The sequence below is a fragment of the Nicotiana sylvestris genome, chromosome 3, assembly GCF_000393655.2.
Source record: "Nicotiana sylvestris chromosome 3, ASM39365v2, whole genome shotgun sequence".
NCBI lineage: Eukaryota > Viridiplantae > Streptophyta > Magnoliopsida > Solanales > Solanaceae > Nicotiana > Nicotiana sylvestris.
Genome location: NC_091059.1, coordinates 96,214,523 through 96,233,612, shown reverse-complemented (window position 1 = coordinate 96,233,612; position 19,090 = coordinate 96,214,523). Strand labels below are relative to the sequence as shown.

General features: G+C 37.5%; 1 protein-coding gene across 1 annotated transcript; it reads left to right on the top strand.

The window, feature by feature from the left end:
* Positions 1–12,516: 12,516 nt before the first annotated feature.
* Positions 12,517–13,179, top strand: LOC104215409 (uncharacterized). The gene has a single exon (XM_009765192.1). The coding sequence runs from the start codon at positions 12,517–12,519 to the stop codon at positions 13,177–13,179; it is 663 nt and encodes a 220-aa protein (XP_009763494.1).
* Positions 13,180–19,090: the final 5,911 nt, after the last annotated feature.

Genomic DNA, 19,090 nt, shown 5'->3' with positions numbered 1-19,090 from the left:
CTTAAGAACAGCTTGACTTATAATTTTGCCTGTCTTAAGACCATTCTCTACCATTTCTCCAATTTTGATTGCTTCCGAGAAGGTTTTGCCAACTGCGGACACCATGTTTTGAAAGTAATCTGGCTCTTGCGCTTGAAGGAAGACAGTAATTAGCTCGTGGTCATCCATGGGTGGCTTAACTCGAGCTGCTTGCTCTCTCCATTTTATGGCATATTCCCTGAAACTTTCACTTGGTTTCTTCTTCAGGTTTGAAAGGGAAATGCGGTCTGGGGGAATGTCGATGTTGTATTGGAACTGTCTGACAAAGGCCTGTGCCATGTCATCCCAGACATACCAGCGAGACGTGTCTTGATCCATAAACCATTCGGAGGCTACTCCCGTAAGGCTTTCCACAAAATAAGCCATCAACAATTTTTCATTTCTTCCTGCACCTCTCAGTTGATTGCAATACCTTTTCAGGTGGGATATGGGATCTCCATGTCCATCGTACTTTTCAAATTTTGGAGTCTTGAAACCAGGCGGCAAGTGGACATCGGGGAACATACATAGATCTTTGAAGGCAACGCTCTTTTGGCCTGCCAACCCTTGCATGTTTTCCAACCATTGTTCCAAGCTTTTCACTCTTTGGGTCATTTCTTCCTGTACCATCTTTCGGGCAGGCTTTTCAGTTTTTGCAGCAAGATCAAACGAGTACGAGTGGTACTCAGGAGAGTGGTACGACTCTTGTTGTGTCGCAAATTGTGACTCATGACGAGGAACCCTCCAACTCTGAGTCTCTGGAGCACTTGTAACAGCTTCGACGTTAGTTGTCATTTTTCTTTGAGGCACAAACCAACCACCTCAACTTTCTTCACAATTCAAAACCAAATATGTTAGAATGGACTCAGTCGGTCCTTATTATTATCAATATATATATATATATATATATATATATTTATTCGATTTTTCATTTTCTTTTTGTTGTGGTCGAATCTTATGGAGATTGCCTACGTATCATGACCCCGCATGAATCAGACCTTGCGTAGTTCGGACCATAAAAGATAAACAATAATGAACATATTAAAACAAACTGGGTTTCAAGGATTTAATTATTAACCCACAAACTTGAAAATCGAACAAACCGCATATTCTAGTCAAAAGATTTATAAACTTCAAAACAAATGGCCAACTTCCTTCGACCGTTTGCTAATTTTAACCAAATGGTTATTTTTGCAAATGTAGCCCCTTCCAATTTTCACATGAATTTTGAGGCCGGGGAGGATTATTTTGACACTTTACAAACTTGTCCATTCTTTTACGAAAATAACCTTTCGACAACTGAAAGATACTCTAAGGCTATTTCGGCAAGAACGGTTTAAGACGCGGCCGAAGCTGGCTCGGCTTATTATGACAAAATTTGAACGGTATTCACCTGACCGTCGACATTTGTTTTTTCTTCAAATTATAATAAAAACTTGGTGTTGCAAAACACGGCCCTTCAGCGTCTCGGGGACGAAGATTTTTAAGGCTGTGTGGGTCAATCAGACCAAATCTTAAAATGACCCAAAGGTGGCTGTTTATGCAAAGTCAGCCTTCCGGCGTCCCTTTCGGGAACATTCGGCCATTTATGACAAAACATCATCACCTGACTTATTTATAACTCTTTTTATCGTTTTCAAATTAGAAAAGTCAATATTGCAAACACGGCCTTTCAACGTCTCGGGGACGAAGATTTTTAGGCTGTGGGGGTCAACTGGACCAAGTCTTAAAAATGACCCAAAAGTGGCTGTTTATGCAAAGTCAGCCTTCCGGCGTCCCTTTCGGGAACATTCGGCTATGTCTTGATAAAACAGCGTCACCCGACTTCTTTATGAAATTTGACATATATTTTTGCTATTTTTTGTAAAAGGGGAAGTTGGACATCACCCGACTTCTTTATGGCAAAATTAAAATTTTGACATGTTTTTCTTTTTATTTGTTTTTGGCTATTTAGCAAAAAGGTGGGTTGGACATCACCCGACTTATTTATGACAAGATTAAAATTTTGATTTTTGGCTATTTTAGCAAAAGGTGGGGTTGGACCCGATGAGGGTTGCCTACGTATCTCACATCCGGTGAGAATCAAACCCGCGTAGTTCGGGCCAAGAAACTATTTTTGAGAAGACCTTTTTCCATTTTCTATTCTTTTTTTTATATATATATAACAAACAAACAAACTATTATTTTTCATTCGTAAAACCTAAAACATTCCTTCTTTTTCATTTGTTTTTCTTATTCTAAAGAAAATGTTTTTTTTTTTTTTGGAATTTTTCCTTTAATAAAAGAAATGCTTGAATTTTTAAAGAAGAATCTAAATATTTTTGAATTTTTTTTTTTGGATTATATACATATTTATTTTGGAACAAATAATAAAATCACGTTAAACGCGTGACTCTTTTTATTTTATTTTTGGCATTTTCATAGACAAATAAAATAAAATAAAACATTTTAAAAACCAGACTCTTTTTCATTTTCATTTTCATGGCAAAACAAACTATTTTCTTTTCTATATTTTTTGACAGAACAATGATGATTTTTTTTCTATTTTTCCTTTGCTTTTAATATAACAAACTAATAAGACATTTTTTTTTCATTTTCTCAAAATTTCGGCAGAGTTTCGACACTACTTGGACATTTGTTTTTTTCTAACAATAAGTAGTTATATCTCTACACTGTTATTTTCTCCTCTTTTTTCACTATTTTCTAATTTGTGGATGGTGATGAAAACATACACAATCTTTTTTTTTTTTGAATTTTCAATGTTTTATATATACATATATATATATATATATATATTTTATTTTTTATATTTTTATATTTTCAAAAATGTGGCATGGGAGACATAATGATTTCCAAGACTTCTTGGATTCCGCAAATGCTCCCCATGCGCTTTTCCCAACATATGAAGCGTGGGGGACATATGGGAATTCCAAGACTTCTTGGATTCCACAAATGTTCCCCATGTGCTTTCCCAAAAAGCAAGCGTGGGGGACATAGGGAATTCCAAGGCTTCTTGGATTCCACAAATGTTCCCCATGCTTTGATTAAAATAACATCATGCTGGAAATGACCAAATGACCCATTCGCCCTTGACTAAATACAACATGTAGCACATAGGATGCCAAAAGCTGGTCTATTATTTTCAGGTTGCTTGTCCTAGACGGACCCAACCCCTGTGTTGAGTCCCCTAAGTCAAATGCACATGATGCAAATAAACGTTCCTACTAGGGATCCGACATGTGGCTTTGTTATACTAGGTTCAGAACCTGGGTGTTTGTTCTAGACCTGGCTTACCCGAGCGGACAGCTCGAGCCGAGGGGGGGCAGCGTACCGGGAATACAGAAGCTTCACCGGCTTAGCAACTTATCCGAACCTCGTTCTAAATTGGGATTTGACACTATACAGAAAAGAAGTCGTACGAAGTACACCCTTCTTCATGATTTAGAAGACTCAGAAAGGATATGGGTTTCGGCACAGTTTATATACAGTTCAAATAATATCAAAGCGGTAAAAGCAGCATTTAACACATTAGGCTCAAACATGTAAAAATCAGATAATAGATAAAGCCAAATAATAACAATTATTTTAAGCTCGAATTCTTAACCCTGAACCAGTGGTTCTGGGTTATCTAAGTCCCCAGCAGAGTCGCCAGAGCTGTCACACCTCCTTTTTCCGGCACCGCGAGGTGCGTAGGGAGTTTTTTCCAATTAAAGGACAGTCGAAACGGGATTGGTTTAATTATTTCAGAGTCGCCACTTGGGAGATTTAGGGTGTCCCAAGTCACCAATTTTAATCCCGAATCGAGGAAAAGAATGACTCTATATTACAGTCTGCGTACCAGAAATCCGGATAAGGAATTCTGTTAACCCGGGAGAAGGTGTTAGGCATTCCCGAGTTCCGTGGTTCTAGCACGGTCGCTCAACTGTTATATTCGGCTTATTTATCTGATTTTAAATACAATTATGAACCAATGTGCCAATTTTAACTTTTTACCGCTTTATTATTGTTATTTCAAAAGAATGTGAACATCGCTTAAAACACGTCTTTGGATTGCGTCACATGAAATGCACCCACAATCCGAAACATATTTTATTTGATGTTTTAGGATTTGGATTTGGGTCGCATGAAATGCACACCCGAGTTTAAGAAGATAATTTAATTAACTCGCGTCTAAAGAGGCTAACGCGTTATTATCTTTAGGGAAGGCAGTGAAATTCACTAAACGGTCCATCCCAAATTCTAAGTATTTATTATGACTAATTATTGAGGGCCCCACAATTTGTATTTTTATTTGGCGAGGCTCGTCTCATTCATTATTAAAAAAGGGAATTCGCAACGTCATGGAAATGCATCTTATACCACGTCACAGTCAATGTACCCGTGATTAGAGACACATTTCGATTTCGTTGAGATTTTGATTTAGGTCACATAAATGTGCACCCGAGTTTAGGGAGATAACATTATTAAAGGCGCGCCTAAAGCAACTAGCGCATTGTTATATTGGGTAGGGCCGTGAATTTTGCTAAACGGCCCGTCCCGGATTCTAAGTATTTAATACATATACTTTGTGAGGGCTCCGCAATCTGTACATTTTTATTTAGCGAAGCTAGTCTCGTTTTTTTTTTATTATTTATTTATTCTTTATTTTGTATTGTATTTTTTTTTTATATTTAAAAAAGGATGCCATTTTTACGCCTTTAACCATACTAAACCTTATAGCCTATTTACAACTGAAATCTCATAACTCGTTACAAATTTAATAAAAGGAATCTCGCAAAATGAGTGTTTTGGAAGTAATAACAACAAGTAATGCTAGTTTTGTCCGAATGAACTAAGCAAGGGAAAAGACGAACAAATTAACGTTAAACTGTGTCATAGAACAACTAACCCTACTAAATTAAATGATATCAAATAAACAAAAATACATAACACCACAAATGAACAAAACGCATATGGTGAAAACATAAGCAGAAAATTATCATACCAATTTCTATATTGCATTTTTTGAACTTTTGACATAACATCTCCTTATTTAATGCTTGAGGTTTACTAACCTTTGAACCTCGGCCAACTCAGGACGACAAACACGACCCCGACGGAATTCAAGCCAGACCTCACTGGACGCGGAACAACGACGAAACCTCGGACAAACACCTCGACGAACCAAAGACGACCTCGATGGAAAGCTTGGACCCCAAAACTGTCAACGCCCAAGATTGTTGGTGGCTGCTGTATATTTTTTGACGCAGCAGTTGGTACGCGGATATGAAGCAAAGGGGTCGTTTGGATGTGAGGGAGGAGCAGCTATGGAGGGAGCTGGTGGCGCGAGGCAGCAGCGCAGTCACAGCTACTGTTCGATGGCGAAACCACTGGTTTTTCGGATGGTGTTCACTGGTTGTTTGATTTGTCGACTCGGATGAGGGAGTGAAGGACGGGAGGGACGACGAGAGGGGGAGCTGGACGAAACGGAGCTAGCTAGGAGGAGGAGGAGTGGTCGTGGCTGTGTGAGACGATGAGGGAGTGAAGGACGCTTGGTTCGATTCACTACTGGGGAGCGAGGGGTCGTTTGGACAGTAGGGTGGTCGTTTGGGTGGTGGTTATGGCGTTTTGAAGGGACGGGCTGTTTGGTCGTTGATGGTGGTGATGGAGGAGTCGCGTTCGGACAGTAGGGTGGTTGCTGTTGGTAGTGGGACAGAGAGGGGATCGTTTGTGGTGGTGTCGGACGGTGGTGATGGGGGAGTTGGTCGGGTGGTCGTGAGGCAGTAGGGAATGGAGTTTTAAGGGTTTTAGGTCTTCTTCCTTTTTTAGGAAGAAGATGAGTGAACAGTAGTATATCCAAAAAATTCCCCCAGTCCTTTGCTTTGGCCCTTTGTCCGTGTATTTAATACACAATGCCCAGAAAAATGAGCCCCACGCGTAGTGAGGTTCAAGGTTTGTGTCCCCCACGCGTGGTGGGGTTCCCCATGTGTCCTGGACACAGTTTATTATGGGTTAGGTCCGAAATTAGGCCTAAAACCGGGTAGTTTGAACCCGAATATTATTCTTTTGCCCGGACCCGAGAAATAGGAAAACGTTGCTTAACTAGTCCTATGTAAGCAAAATAACTACCAAAAATAAGACTAGTATTCAAACAAAACTATATATTTTTTAAATATTTTTTCAAGATTTAAAATAGCTACAAAATATTAATAAAACTATTTTTGTAATTTTCATTTTTTTAAATATTAAGATAAAATATGAAGTAATATTTTTTTTTGTATTTTTCAAAGTTAAAATGACTATAGAATATTAATAAAACTATTTTTTTGTAATTTTCGTTCTTTAATAAAGACAAAAATATGAAGTAATATTTTTTGTATTTTTCAAAATTATAATGACTGCAAACATTAATAGAACTATATTTTTTTTGTAATTTTCGAATTTATATAAAGTATCAAAATAAAGTACAATTTTTGTATTTTTCAAGTTTATGAGAGCTACATAAACTAAAATTTATATATTTTTTTTTGAAATTTTCTTTTTGCAATGAAATAAAGTAAAAATAGTTAAAATAGCTATACTAGACCCAATTTCACATATTCATGCTAAAAATGTGAAAATTCTCGGGGAGGGTCAAAAATCACGTGCTTACAATGACCATGTAATTAAATTGAAACTTGAGTAGAAAGGGTAATAAGGTTTCAAATAGTATATAGGAAGGTAAAAAATTCCTTAGCATACTTGTCTAGTCAAATATTTGTTTGACCACAAAATTTAGGGTGCGTTTGGTACGAAGGAAAATGTTTCCATGGAAAATATTTTCCTAGAAAGTGTTTTCATAAAAATTGAGTGATTTTATCACTTACCCTTATTTGGTTGGTGAGTAAAAAATATTTTCGCAAAATATGTTCTAGTGTTTAGTTAGAGAGTAAAAAATATTTTTTAGGGAAATAATTTTTTATGCTACTCTCCTTACCTCCCTTCCCCCAAAAACAACGTTGAAATTTGTGCTCCATAACAAAAAATAAAATACTCTTTCTACAACATGAAAATAAAGTATCATTTTGTTGAAACAAAAGAAAATACTTTTTCTATACCATGAAAAGAAAATAATCATTTTGTTGAAATGAAAGATAATACTTTTTTTCTGCATCATGAAAAGAAAATACTCTTTCTGATGAAATGAAAGAAAATACTTTTTACTATATTATTTTGTTGAAATAAAAGAAAATATTTTTTGTACATCATGACAGAAAAGTACTTTTTTGTTAAAATAAAAAAAATTACTTTTGTTGTATCATAAAAAGAATATACTCATTTTTTGAAATGAAAAAAAAGTATTATATCTACAATATGAAAAGAATGTACTATTAATAATATTTCTATTTAGGATGGGGGTGGGGGTGACTTGGTGGGGTTTGGTGGGAATGGGGAATAGATTGGGGAAGGTTGAAAAAGAGTTTTGAAAAATGTTTTTCCTTCTCTTGATAGGGAAACCATTTTCCTTGGAGGAAAATGTATTTATAAGAAAAATATTTTTCAAAACATTTAAGTCAATCAAATAGGAAAAAATTGAAAAATATTTCCCTTAATACTAAACACACCCTTAGTGTAATGAAGCAAGCAATTACACTCTCCAATTTCAAGGGGAGTAAAAAAAAAATCCATAGTAATAACATAATGTAGTTATTATGTGACTTTTTAAATTCTTTATTCATTTCTAATATTTATTATATATACATATCTTTGCACACATTAAAACTTATTTACATGTTGATCCAACAAAAAGTTATTTATTTATTTATTTTCTTAAAACTAGCTTTAAATTAAAAAAAGAATAATATCAAACTATGTTAATACGCTTGTTGAACTAATATAAATTGAAAATCACGCTATGAGAGTCCATTACTCAAATGGTCACTCAACTATCCCAAATTATCTTCTAAAGTTACTTTACTTTCGTTTGTAACAACAAAGTCACTAAACTATGCTTATGGCACTCAAAAGGTCACTCAACTAGATTTTTCAAATTTTGGATTGCCAAATACCTATTTTACCCTCTAAATTATAAACATTTATCTTCATTATAAATTTTTTTAAAATTTTTAATATTATAATTTTTTTCTTTTTAATTTATATTATGGACTTACCTATAGAATAAATAAATATTATTTATAAATTAAAAAATTAAAAAATATTTAAGCATATATAATGCTGGAAAACAAAACAATGAGCATAGTAAAAAAATTAATTAGAATAGTTTATTAGTAATAATAATTTTAGTATTAACAACAAAAATTCAAAATGTATTTACACAATTCAGAATGAAAGAAAATAAAGGTTGTAAAATATATATTGCATGCACGTAATATACAAATAATTATTTAAATAAAAATATTTTTATAATATACATTATATATTCTTGAAAATTATGCTCAATTATATTATTATATTTCTACCAACTTTTCGACGACACAAAGTTATATCACCGAAAAGCAAGGGGACTATCTGTATAGGGTAAAATATGCTATGTTAAGTCGTGCATAGAAAATATATATATAACATAATTGAGCATAATTTTGAAGAATATATAATGTATATTATTAAAATATTTTTATTCAAATAATTATTTTTATATTACGTGCATGAAATATATATTTTACAGCCTTTGTTTTCTTTCATTCTGAATTGTGTAAATAAATTTTTGAATTTTTTTTGTTAATACTAAAATTATTATTACGAACAAATTATTCTAATTAAACTTTTTTACTATGCTCATTATTTTGTTACTCCAGCATTATAGATGCTTAAATACTTTTTATTTTTTAATTTATAAATAATATTTATTTATTCTTTAGGTAAGTCCATAATTTAAATTAAAAAGAGAAAATTATAATATTAAAAGGTTTAAAAAAATAAAAGAAGATAACTATTTATAATTTAGAGGGTAAAATAGGTATTTGGTAATCCAAAATTTGGAAAATCTAGTTGAGTGACATTCTTAGTGCAATAGGCATAGTTCAGTGACTTTGTTGTTACAAACGAAAGTAAAGTGACTTTAGGAGATAATTTGGGATACTTGAGTGACCATTTGAGTAATTGACTCTATATTATGATGAACAAATATGTCATTGTATTATACAGTGTAAGTAGCAGTTATACTCTCCGTGTGATCTACAGTTCACAGGTCAAACCTGTGAAATCAAATGTTCATGCTTGTATCAGGGTAGACTGCTTACATACAACCCTTTGGAATGGGGGTGCAGACCTTTTCCCGAATCTTGCGTGAACATGGAATGCTTCATGCATCGGGATGCCTTTTGAAGGAGAGCCTTGAAATAACAGTAAAATTGACGCCGTGTGATCTATACGTCACAGGTTCGAGCCGTAAAATGAGTTACTAACACTAGCATCAGAATAAACTTTCTACATCATACTCCCTCTGTTCCAGTTTATGTGAACCTATTCCCTATTTGGTCCATTCCAAAAAGAATGACCCATTTCTAAATTTGGTAATAATTTAGTTTAACCTTACAATTCTACCCTTAATGAGAAGCTTTAATAACCACACAAATACTCTTGACCCCTTTTTGACTTGTTTAGGACCACAAATTTCAAAAGTCTTCATTTTTTCTTAAACACCGTGTCCAATCAAATAAGTTCACATAAGGCCATCTCCAACCTTGCCCTCATTCCCCATAATGGGGGAAATTTTGGGGGGAATTTAGCTCCAACCCTCCCCCATTTTTGTCCCCAAAATGGGGGATAAATAATGTTCCCTCAAATATGGGGGTACACTATTCATCTCCTCCATTACTATTCATCAAATTTTTATTATTATTTTATTATTTAATCTTTTAATTTATCTCTTTATATATACATAATTATGTTTATGTAATGTCTTTATAATATTAATATTATATCTTAACTTTGGTGTATAATTTTGATAAATTAATTTTCGTGCATTTATTATTTTTATGTAAAATTATAAGCTAATTTTATTGTAGAATTGTTTTAATTATGGAAATTACAAATTAATAAAAATAAAAGATGGAATTTGTTTAATGGAAATTAACAAATGGAATTGAAATGAAAGATAATAATATAATATAGAAGAGAGAGAAGAATATAAAAAAAATTGGGGAAAAAAATGGAAGAATGGTTGGAGTAAGTTGTCCCCCCATTTTGGGAACAAAAAATGGGGTAAAGGTTGGAGATGCCCTAAATGGAAACGGAGGGAGTACCACGTAAGTATAATCTGCTAGAATGCAACATACTTCATCACCATGCTACCCTAGTACCGTCCAATAATTACAGAGTAATACATACCCTACTTGGGATTGTGCCAATTGTGGGCACCAGATTTCCAAAAGAAAAGAGGGGTCACCTGTCAAAAACGTGTGGAGGTGAAAAGAGTGGGTTGACGTGGTCAGACTTGGCTCTCAAAGTATTCTGTTGGAAAACAAACAGTAGATTTTTAGCTTCATTTACATAATTCCAAAGGGCGGCTCTTACTGGCCGCAATTAGATGGTGCTAGATTTAAATATTTCGGTTCGATATTTTCGGTATTCGATTTCTTAAAATGCTATACCAATACCATACCTAATTAAATTCGTTATAGTTTGTTTTTTCTCCTTTTGGTTTGGTAACTTCGGTTTATTCGGTTTGAATGCTAACTAGTGCATAGAGTCATAGACTGTAATATTCTTAATTAAAAATTTAAAAATTACAAAACTAAAAATATTTATTGACAAAAAATTTATCCAAAATCAGCAAGTATCAATAGAGAGAAAACTATACATAAAGGAATAAATTTGATCATTATAAATGTCTTGTTACTTGCTTAGAGTTAATTAAAAAACTAAGAAAATAAAGGAGAGTAAAATTTTAGATTTTATATATTTATGTAATAATTAATAATATGTGTATTGTGTAATAATATATATTTCGGTATGGTATTGGTATTTCGGTATTTTATTTTAAAATACCAAATATCATACCTAATACCAATTTATTTTAAAACTTAAACCAAATACCATACCGAATACCAAAATATCGATTACCAAATACCAAAATTTTCGGTTTCGGTATGGTAATTTGGTATTTACCAAATTATGCATGACCCTAACCACAACGGTTAAAATCGACCAAATTCTTAGACAATTCAAGGTCATTTGATCACACAGTTGTATAGGTCCAAATTTGGTAACCACGGTAACAGATAAACAAGACATAGGACGGGGTCAACCACGACACAACGACTGACAGTCGTCCAAACAAAGGCCGACGGCTAGAAGCGGGCAATTGAGATTGGATAATAACGGTAACTTAAACTCAGAAAGAGACAGGAAGAATATTCCTTTGGATATTCTTTATGTTGTACTTTTTAGGATTTTTTGGGAAATGTCCCTTATAAATAGGAGGAAATATTGAACAAAAGGGGGATCTGCCTTTTTGAGAACTGAGACATATTGTAAAGTTGAGAGAAGAATATACGAAAGAGTTGTCTTATTCACTTTATTCAAGCACATGTTGTTCAACCTTCATCCATAAATCTCAAGTTTCCACATTCATATTGACTGCTAGCTTTTTCACGTCGTCAGAGAAAGGAAACACTCAATCACACAATCATTGGGTGAACCCTTTACACTATAACCCTTATCATTTCTTGTATTTATTATACATTTATGATATTACATATTTTGTCAATCATAGCATATCAAGTTTACTATTTAATGCTTTTAAGCCCTGCCCGTTGTACAAGAGTCTTGTTTTGTTTGGTCTAGGATTTATTAAGTTCAACTGAGAGTCACCCTATTAACTTACTATTAATTGGTTTAGCAATAATTTGCTCAAACAATTTGGTGCCGTTTGTGGGGAGGTTTTAGTTGAAACTATAGTTCTTTCTAGATCTTAAAAAAACCCATCCCTTCTATGTTTGCACAAACTAACGATGACAGGAAAAGGAGATGCGAGACTGAAAGCGATAGCAGACGTCACTACTAACATTTTGAATACCATCAACGAAGATGGCAGAGGAGATGACGAGAATGCGATGCCAAACGCTACGCCCAGGCAAAATATTTCACCTCCCCCTCACGAAAGCGTGACGATTTCACGCGAGAGGGGAGCCTCCACATCCACAGCAGTGAAGAAACTACTAGAAGAGTGGATGACAAGCACTCTCAACAATATACTCGACAGACCTGCTCAAAGGGAGAACGGAAATACCGTGCAAGCAGATATCGACAACTACTAGCGAGCAGCCCCTTCCTCAAATAGGTAACACTTACCCCACTGTGGATGCAGGTAACGATGCGCTCGCAGCCGTCCTAAAGAAAATGGAAGAAATGGAAAAAGAAAACAAGGCGCTCCGCGATCATATGAAAGAACACCAAGAAAGGGTCGACAAGATACCAGGCGCCCCAAAGTTACTACCAAAATGAGACGTTGGTCGATTCATTGAACAATCGTACAGCGAAGAAGCGGCTCCACACGCTATTCCCAAAACCTTCAAAATGCCACCGTACCTGAAGATATACGATGGTACTACAGATCTAAAAGATCACATCATTCACTACGCTACTGCGGTGAAGGGCAACGATCTCTCGAAGGAGCAAGTACCATCAATGCTACCGAAAAAGTTCGGCGAATCCCTAACAGGGGGAGCCCTAACCTGGTATTCACAACTGCCGGCGCGGTCAATAGAAATGTTCGAGGAAATGGCCGACAAGTTTGTCACCGCCCATGCAGGGACTAAGAAGGCGAAAGCCAGGGTGAATGGCATATTCGCCGTTAAACAATCGCCTGACGAGGGACTCAAGGACTTTCTCGCCCGGTTTAACAAGGTGAGAATGAGTCGACCAAATGTATCAGAAGGGATGTCGGTAGAGGCCTTCCAGAACAGGTTGAGCAGGAATGGGTCGAGAGCAATCAGAAAAATATTAAGTAGGCTCATGAAATACACTCTCACCACTTGGGGAGAAATCCACAATGCCTATTGCGCCGAGGTGAGAGCTGACGAGGACGACCTTAATAGTTTGATCCAACGGCTGACATCAGTTCAAGCAAAATCGAGGAAATATCGTCGAAACAACAGTCGAAGGGATCATTCGGGCCCCCGTCTCAGCAGAGAAAGACATCATCCCTACGTCAGAACAGTCGTCCCACCACCTCTTTGACATATAGAAGGGCCGCGCAGGCCACACACAGGGACTCAACGAAACGAAAGAGGTATGCCTCCATTCTTATTCGCTTACAATTTTTATGTTTCCCCTTCAGAAATAGTGTACGCACTAGAGAAGCTCGGCACGAAGGTGAAATGGCCACAAAAGATGAAGTCCGACCCAAATACTCGAAAGTCGAATGTCCTTTGTGAATTTCACCAGGAACGAGGTCACAAAACCGAGGATTGCATAAGTCTGCGACAAGCGGTAGTGAGAATGTTAAACCAAGGGCACCTGAGGGAACTGATGAGCGATCGTGGACGAGCCAAATTTACTCGCGGACGTGAACCACACCAACCTCCAAAGCCACCCTCTCCCGCTCGCACCATCCAAATGATCATCGGTGGAGGCGATGAATCAATGATCAACCATGTGAAGTTCACCACTATGCATAAACTGAAACGATCGATCACCCACGAACTATACAACGACATTGGAGACAGTATCATCTTTGATAAGTCGGATACCGACGATTTGACTTTCTCTCATTTCGATGCTCTTGTTATTACTTTACATGTTTTAGACACTAATGTAAGAAGAATAATGGTAAACGACGGAAGTGGCGCGTGTATTATCAACCCTCGAGTCCTCGCACATATGAGACTCGAGGACAAGATAATACCGCGTTGCATAACACTAACAGGTTTCAACAATGTAGTTGAGCGAACCTCTAGGGAGATAATGCTACCCGTTCTGATCAGGGGCGTCACCTTGGAAACAATATTCCATATCATGAACTAAGACACAACTTACAACGCCATCATAGGGCGGCCATGGATACATGCCATGAGGGCCATTCTGTCGAGCCTCTATCAAGTAATCAAGTTCTCTACTCCATGGGGAATATTTAGTATCCGGGGCGAATAACGCACCGCCCAAGAATGCTATCGTATCGCCCAGGATTGTACGTACACCCAACAGATGAAGGGAACGAACGCAGAGGCATAGCAATTACCACAATCGGGGACCGGACTCGACGTACAAACAGACGTCCTTAGGGACCCCAACATCGCAGAAGCGGCTGAATCAATGGTAGAATATCTCGATCCCGTCCATATGAACAACAGTGACAACAGCAAAAAGGCTTACGTTAGGCACAAACTCTCAAAACCAGGTAAATTTCACAAGTTTTTAATTGATAACGCCGATCTGTTTGCGAAATCCCATGCAGATATACCGGGTATCCCGATTGACGTGGCCACATGTCACGACCCAGATTTTCCAACCTTGGGAGTCGTGATGGTGCCTACTAATATGAGCTAGGCAAGCCAATTATTGAACGAATAACCTTTTTACCCTTTTTATACTCTTTAACAATTATAAAACAATAACGTGTAAACAACGAAAATTTTAAAATAAGCGGAAGAAAAGCAATAAAATATCTGAACATGAATCTAATGCAACTGTTTAAGCCTTAATCACCAAGAACTGGTGTCACAGTACCACAGACGATCTAAGAGTGCTAAATACAAAGTCATAAAATAAAGATACACTATTTCCGAATCAAAGAAATGAAACAGGAAATAAAGGATAGAGGAGACGCCAGGGCCTGCGGACGCCTACAGGTCTACCTTAGATCTCCGCGTGGACTGAAGGTAGCCACCCAATCTATGGTCCAAAAGCTGCTCCGGGATCTGCACATAGTACAGAGTGTAGTATCAGCACAACCGACCCCATGTGTTGGTAAGTGCCTAGCCTAACCTCGGCGAAGTAGTGATGAGGCAAGGACCAGACTATCAAATAAACTTGTGCAATTCAACTATATACAACGAAAAAGAAGAACATAAATAAACAGTCAGATATGGGAGGGGTAGCATGCTGCTGGGGAGTTATCAATTCAGAATAGAAAGACAACAGGTAATTGAAAGAAACAACATATCTCGGATATCAACAAAGAACCAGAATCAATAAGTGCATGGAATCACCCTTCGTGCTTTTACTCTCGTCCTCACCAAAGCAATCAAGTAATGAAAATGTGCACGACATTACCCTTCGTGCTTTTACTCTCGTCCTCACTATATAATCAATATAATCAGCACAGAATGGTATATCGTGCGCACGACATCACCCTTCGTGCTTTACACTCTTTCCTCACAAATCATACACGACATCAACCTTCATGCTTTAACACTCTCTTACCAAAACAATACACGGCATCATCCTTCGTGCTTTAACACTCTTCCTCACCCAAACAACAATCACAAAGAATAGAGCAAGGGAATAAATGAAATTACAATAAGAATGTCGGTAAGGGAAAAATAGTTCAACAATCAAGTCCCGACAAGGGAATAACATCAAAAGAAACATCAACATCCCGGGTAGGGAGATAATCATCAAAAATAACAAATTCCCGGCAAGGGAGATAATATAATGATTCTCTTCTCTTTTTCACTTTTACTTCACTGCTCACTTCACAACTCTGAGCCAATGCTCTAAAAAGTTCAATTTCCACTTATACTTTTACATTTCATTGTACAACTTGAGCCAACGCTCCTCAATACTCAAATATCATAATTACTTCCACAAACGTTGCCTGAAAATAGAAACCATCGTCAAAGCATGAATAATACAACGGAGCCATAACAATCACAATATAAGACTCACAGGAATGCTTGACACCAATGTATAGATACTCGTCACCATGCCTATACGTCGTATTCGACAATTACCACATAGCAAATAGGACTCGACTCCTATTCCCTCAAGCTAAGGTTAGACCAAACACTTACCTCGATACCACAAACACAATTCACGTTTCAACTATCACTTTACCTCTTGATTCCACCACCAACTTGCTCGTATCTAGCCACAAGTTACTTAATTACATCAATAAACACTAAATGAATCGACTCCAATGTATGAAAATGAGTTTTCCAAAGTTTTACCCAAAAAGTCAAAATTCGCCCCCGGGCCCACATGGTCAAAACCCGAGTTTGAACCAAAACCCAATTACCCATTCCCCCACGAACCCAAATATATAATTTGTTTTGAAATCGGACCTCAAATCAAGGTCCAAATCCCCAATTTTTGAAAAACGTAGGTTCTACCCAAAACACCCAATTTCCCCCATGAAAATCATTGATTTTGAGTTGAAATCATGTTAAAAGATGTTAATGATTGAAGAAAACGAGTTAAAATTAACTTACAATAGATTTGGAAGAAGAGTTGTCTTTGAAAAATCGCCTAAGAGTATTTTGGTTTTGAAAGAGTGTGAAAAATGGTTGGTTTTTGGCTAAGTATAAAAATTGCAGGTTGCAGTTATGGGAATTGCGAACCCCGACCTCTGCTAGGTTCGCATTTGCGAAAAGGGTTCTCGCAATTGCGAGGTAGCTGGCCTGGGCCTTTGATCACATTAACGAGCCATGCGAAGCCTGCAGGCCTGCAAATACACAACTGAAAGTCTGCAATTTCTATAGTCCAAAATCCACCCCGCGGCCTATCTAAAACTCACCTGAGCCCTCGGGGCTCCAACCCAAACATGCACACCAACCTAAAAACATCATATGTACTCGCTCGTGCATTCAAATCACTAAAATAACATCAAAAACTATGAATTTAGCATCAAAATCATGAAATTTTCTTAAGAACTTCAAATTTTCAATTTTCTCAAAAATGATCTGATTCATGTCGTTTCAAGTCCGTTTCTTACCAAATTTCACAGACTTATCTTAAATCACATATAAGACCTATACCGGGCATCAAAACCAAAATACGGGCCCAATACCATCGAGTTCTAATCACAATTCATTTCCAAATCTCATAAATAATTTCAGAAAATAATTTTCTTTAAAAAATTTATTTCTCAGGCTTGGGACCTCGGAACTCGATTCCGGGCATACGCCCAAGTCCCATATTTTCCTACGGACCCTCCGAAACCGTCAAATCACGGGCCCGGGTCCGTTTACCCAAAATATTCACCAAAGTCAAATTAATTCATTTTATAGACAAAATTCATCATTTTTCACAAATTATCACATAATAGATTTCCGGCTACGTGCCCGGACTACGCACGCAAATCGAGGTGATGCTGAAAGAGGATTTTAAGGCCTCAGAACGCAAAATTTACTTTTAAAATAAGTGATGACGTCATTACATCCTCCACCTCTAAAACAATTGTTCATCCTCGAACGGACAGAAGAAGGAAGTACCTGAGTCGGGGAAAAAATGAGGATAACGGCTTCGTATATCGGACTCGGACTCCCAGGTCGATGCCTCAGCCGGATGACCTCTCCACTGAACACAAACAGAAGGAAAACTCTTCGATCTCAACTGACGAACTTGCCGGTCTAGAATAGCTATCGGCTCCTCCTCATAAGACAAGTCCTTGTCCAACTGGACAGTGCTGAAATCTAACACGTGGGATGGATCGCCATGATATTTCCAAATCATGGACACATGAAACACTGGATGCACGACTGATAAGCTCGATGGCAACCCAAGTCTGTAATCCACCTCTCCCACTCGATCAAGAATCTCAAACGGGCCAATGAACCTAGGGCTAAGCTTGCCCTTCTTTCCAAATCTCATCACGCCCTTCATAGGCGACACCCGAAGCAATACCCGCTCACCGACCATGAATGCCAAATCTCGAACCTTATAGTCGGCATAACTCTTTTTCCTGGACTGAGCTATACAAATATCCTGAATGATCTTGACCTTGTCCAAGGCATCATGTACTAGATCCGTGCCCAACAACTGAGCCTCCCCCAGTTCAAACCATCCAACCGGCGACCGACACTGCCTACCATACAAAGCCTCGTACGGAGCCATCTGGATACTCGACTGGTAGCTGTTATTGTAGGCAAACTCTACTAAAGGCAAAAACTGATCCCACGTGCCTCCAAAGTCAATGACACAAAGCTCGGAGCATATCCTCCAAAATCTGAATAGTCCGCTCGGACTACCCGTCCGTCTGAGGATGAAACGCTATGCTCAAATCAACCCGTATGCCCAATTCTCGCTGAACTGCTCTCTAGAAATGGGAGGTAAACTGCGTACCTCGATCCGAAATGATAGACTCGGGCACACTATGAAGACAAACAATCTCCCGGATATAGATCTCAGCTAACCTCTCGGAAGAGTAGGAGACTGCCACAGGAATGAAATGTGCTGACTTGGTCAGCCTATCAACAATAACCCACACTGCATCGAACTTCCTCTGAGTTCGTGGGAGTCCAACAATCTTTTGGAATCTCCCACTTCCACTTCCACTTCCACTCAGGAATCTCAATCTTCTGGAACAAACCATCGGGCCTCTGATGCTCGTACTTAACCTACTGACAATTCAAACACCGAGCCACATATACAACGATATCCTTCTTCATTCTTCTCTACCAATAGTGCTACCACAAATCCTGATATATCTTCGCGGCGCCCGGGTAAATAAAGTACCGGGAACTATGGGCCTCCTCTACAATTAACTATTGGAGTACATCCACATTAGACACACAAATTCGATCATGCAATCTCAAAACTCCATCATCACCTAAGGTAACCTACTTGGCACCTCCGTGTTGCACCGTGTCTCAAAGGATACACAGATGAGGATCATCATACTGCCGATCTCGAATACACTCCAATAATGAAGAACGAGCGACGGTGCAAGCTAACACACGGCTGGGCTCAGAAACATCCAACCTTACGAACTGATTGGCCAAAGCCTGTACATCCAAAGCAGGCGGTCTTTCACCGACCGGAATATATGCAAGACTGCTTATACTGTCTGACTTTCTACTCAAAGCATCGGCCACCACATTGGCCTTTCCCGGATGATATAAGTGGTGATATCATAGTCTTTCAACAACTCCAACCACCTTCTTTGCCTCAAATTTCGCTCCTTCTGCTTGAACAAATACTGCAGACTCTT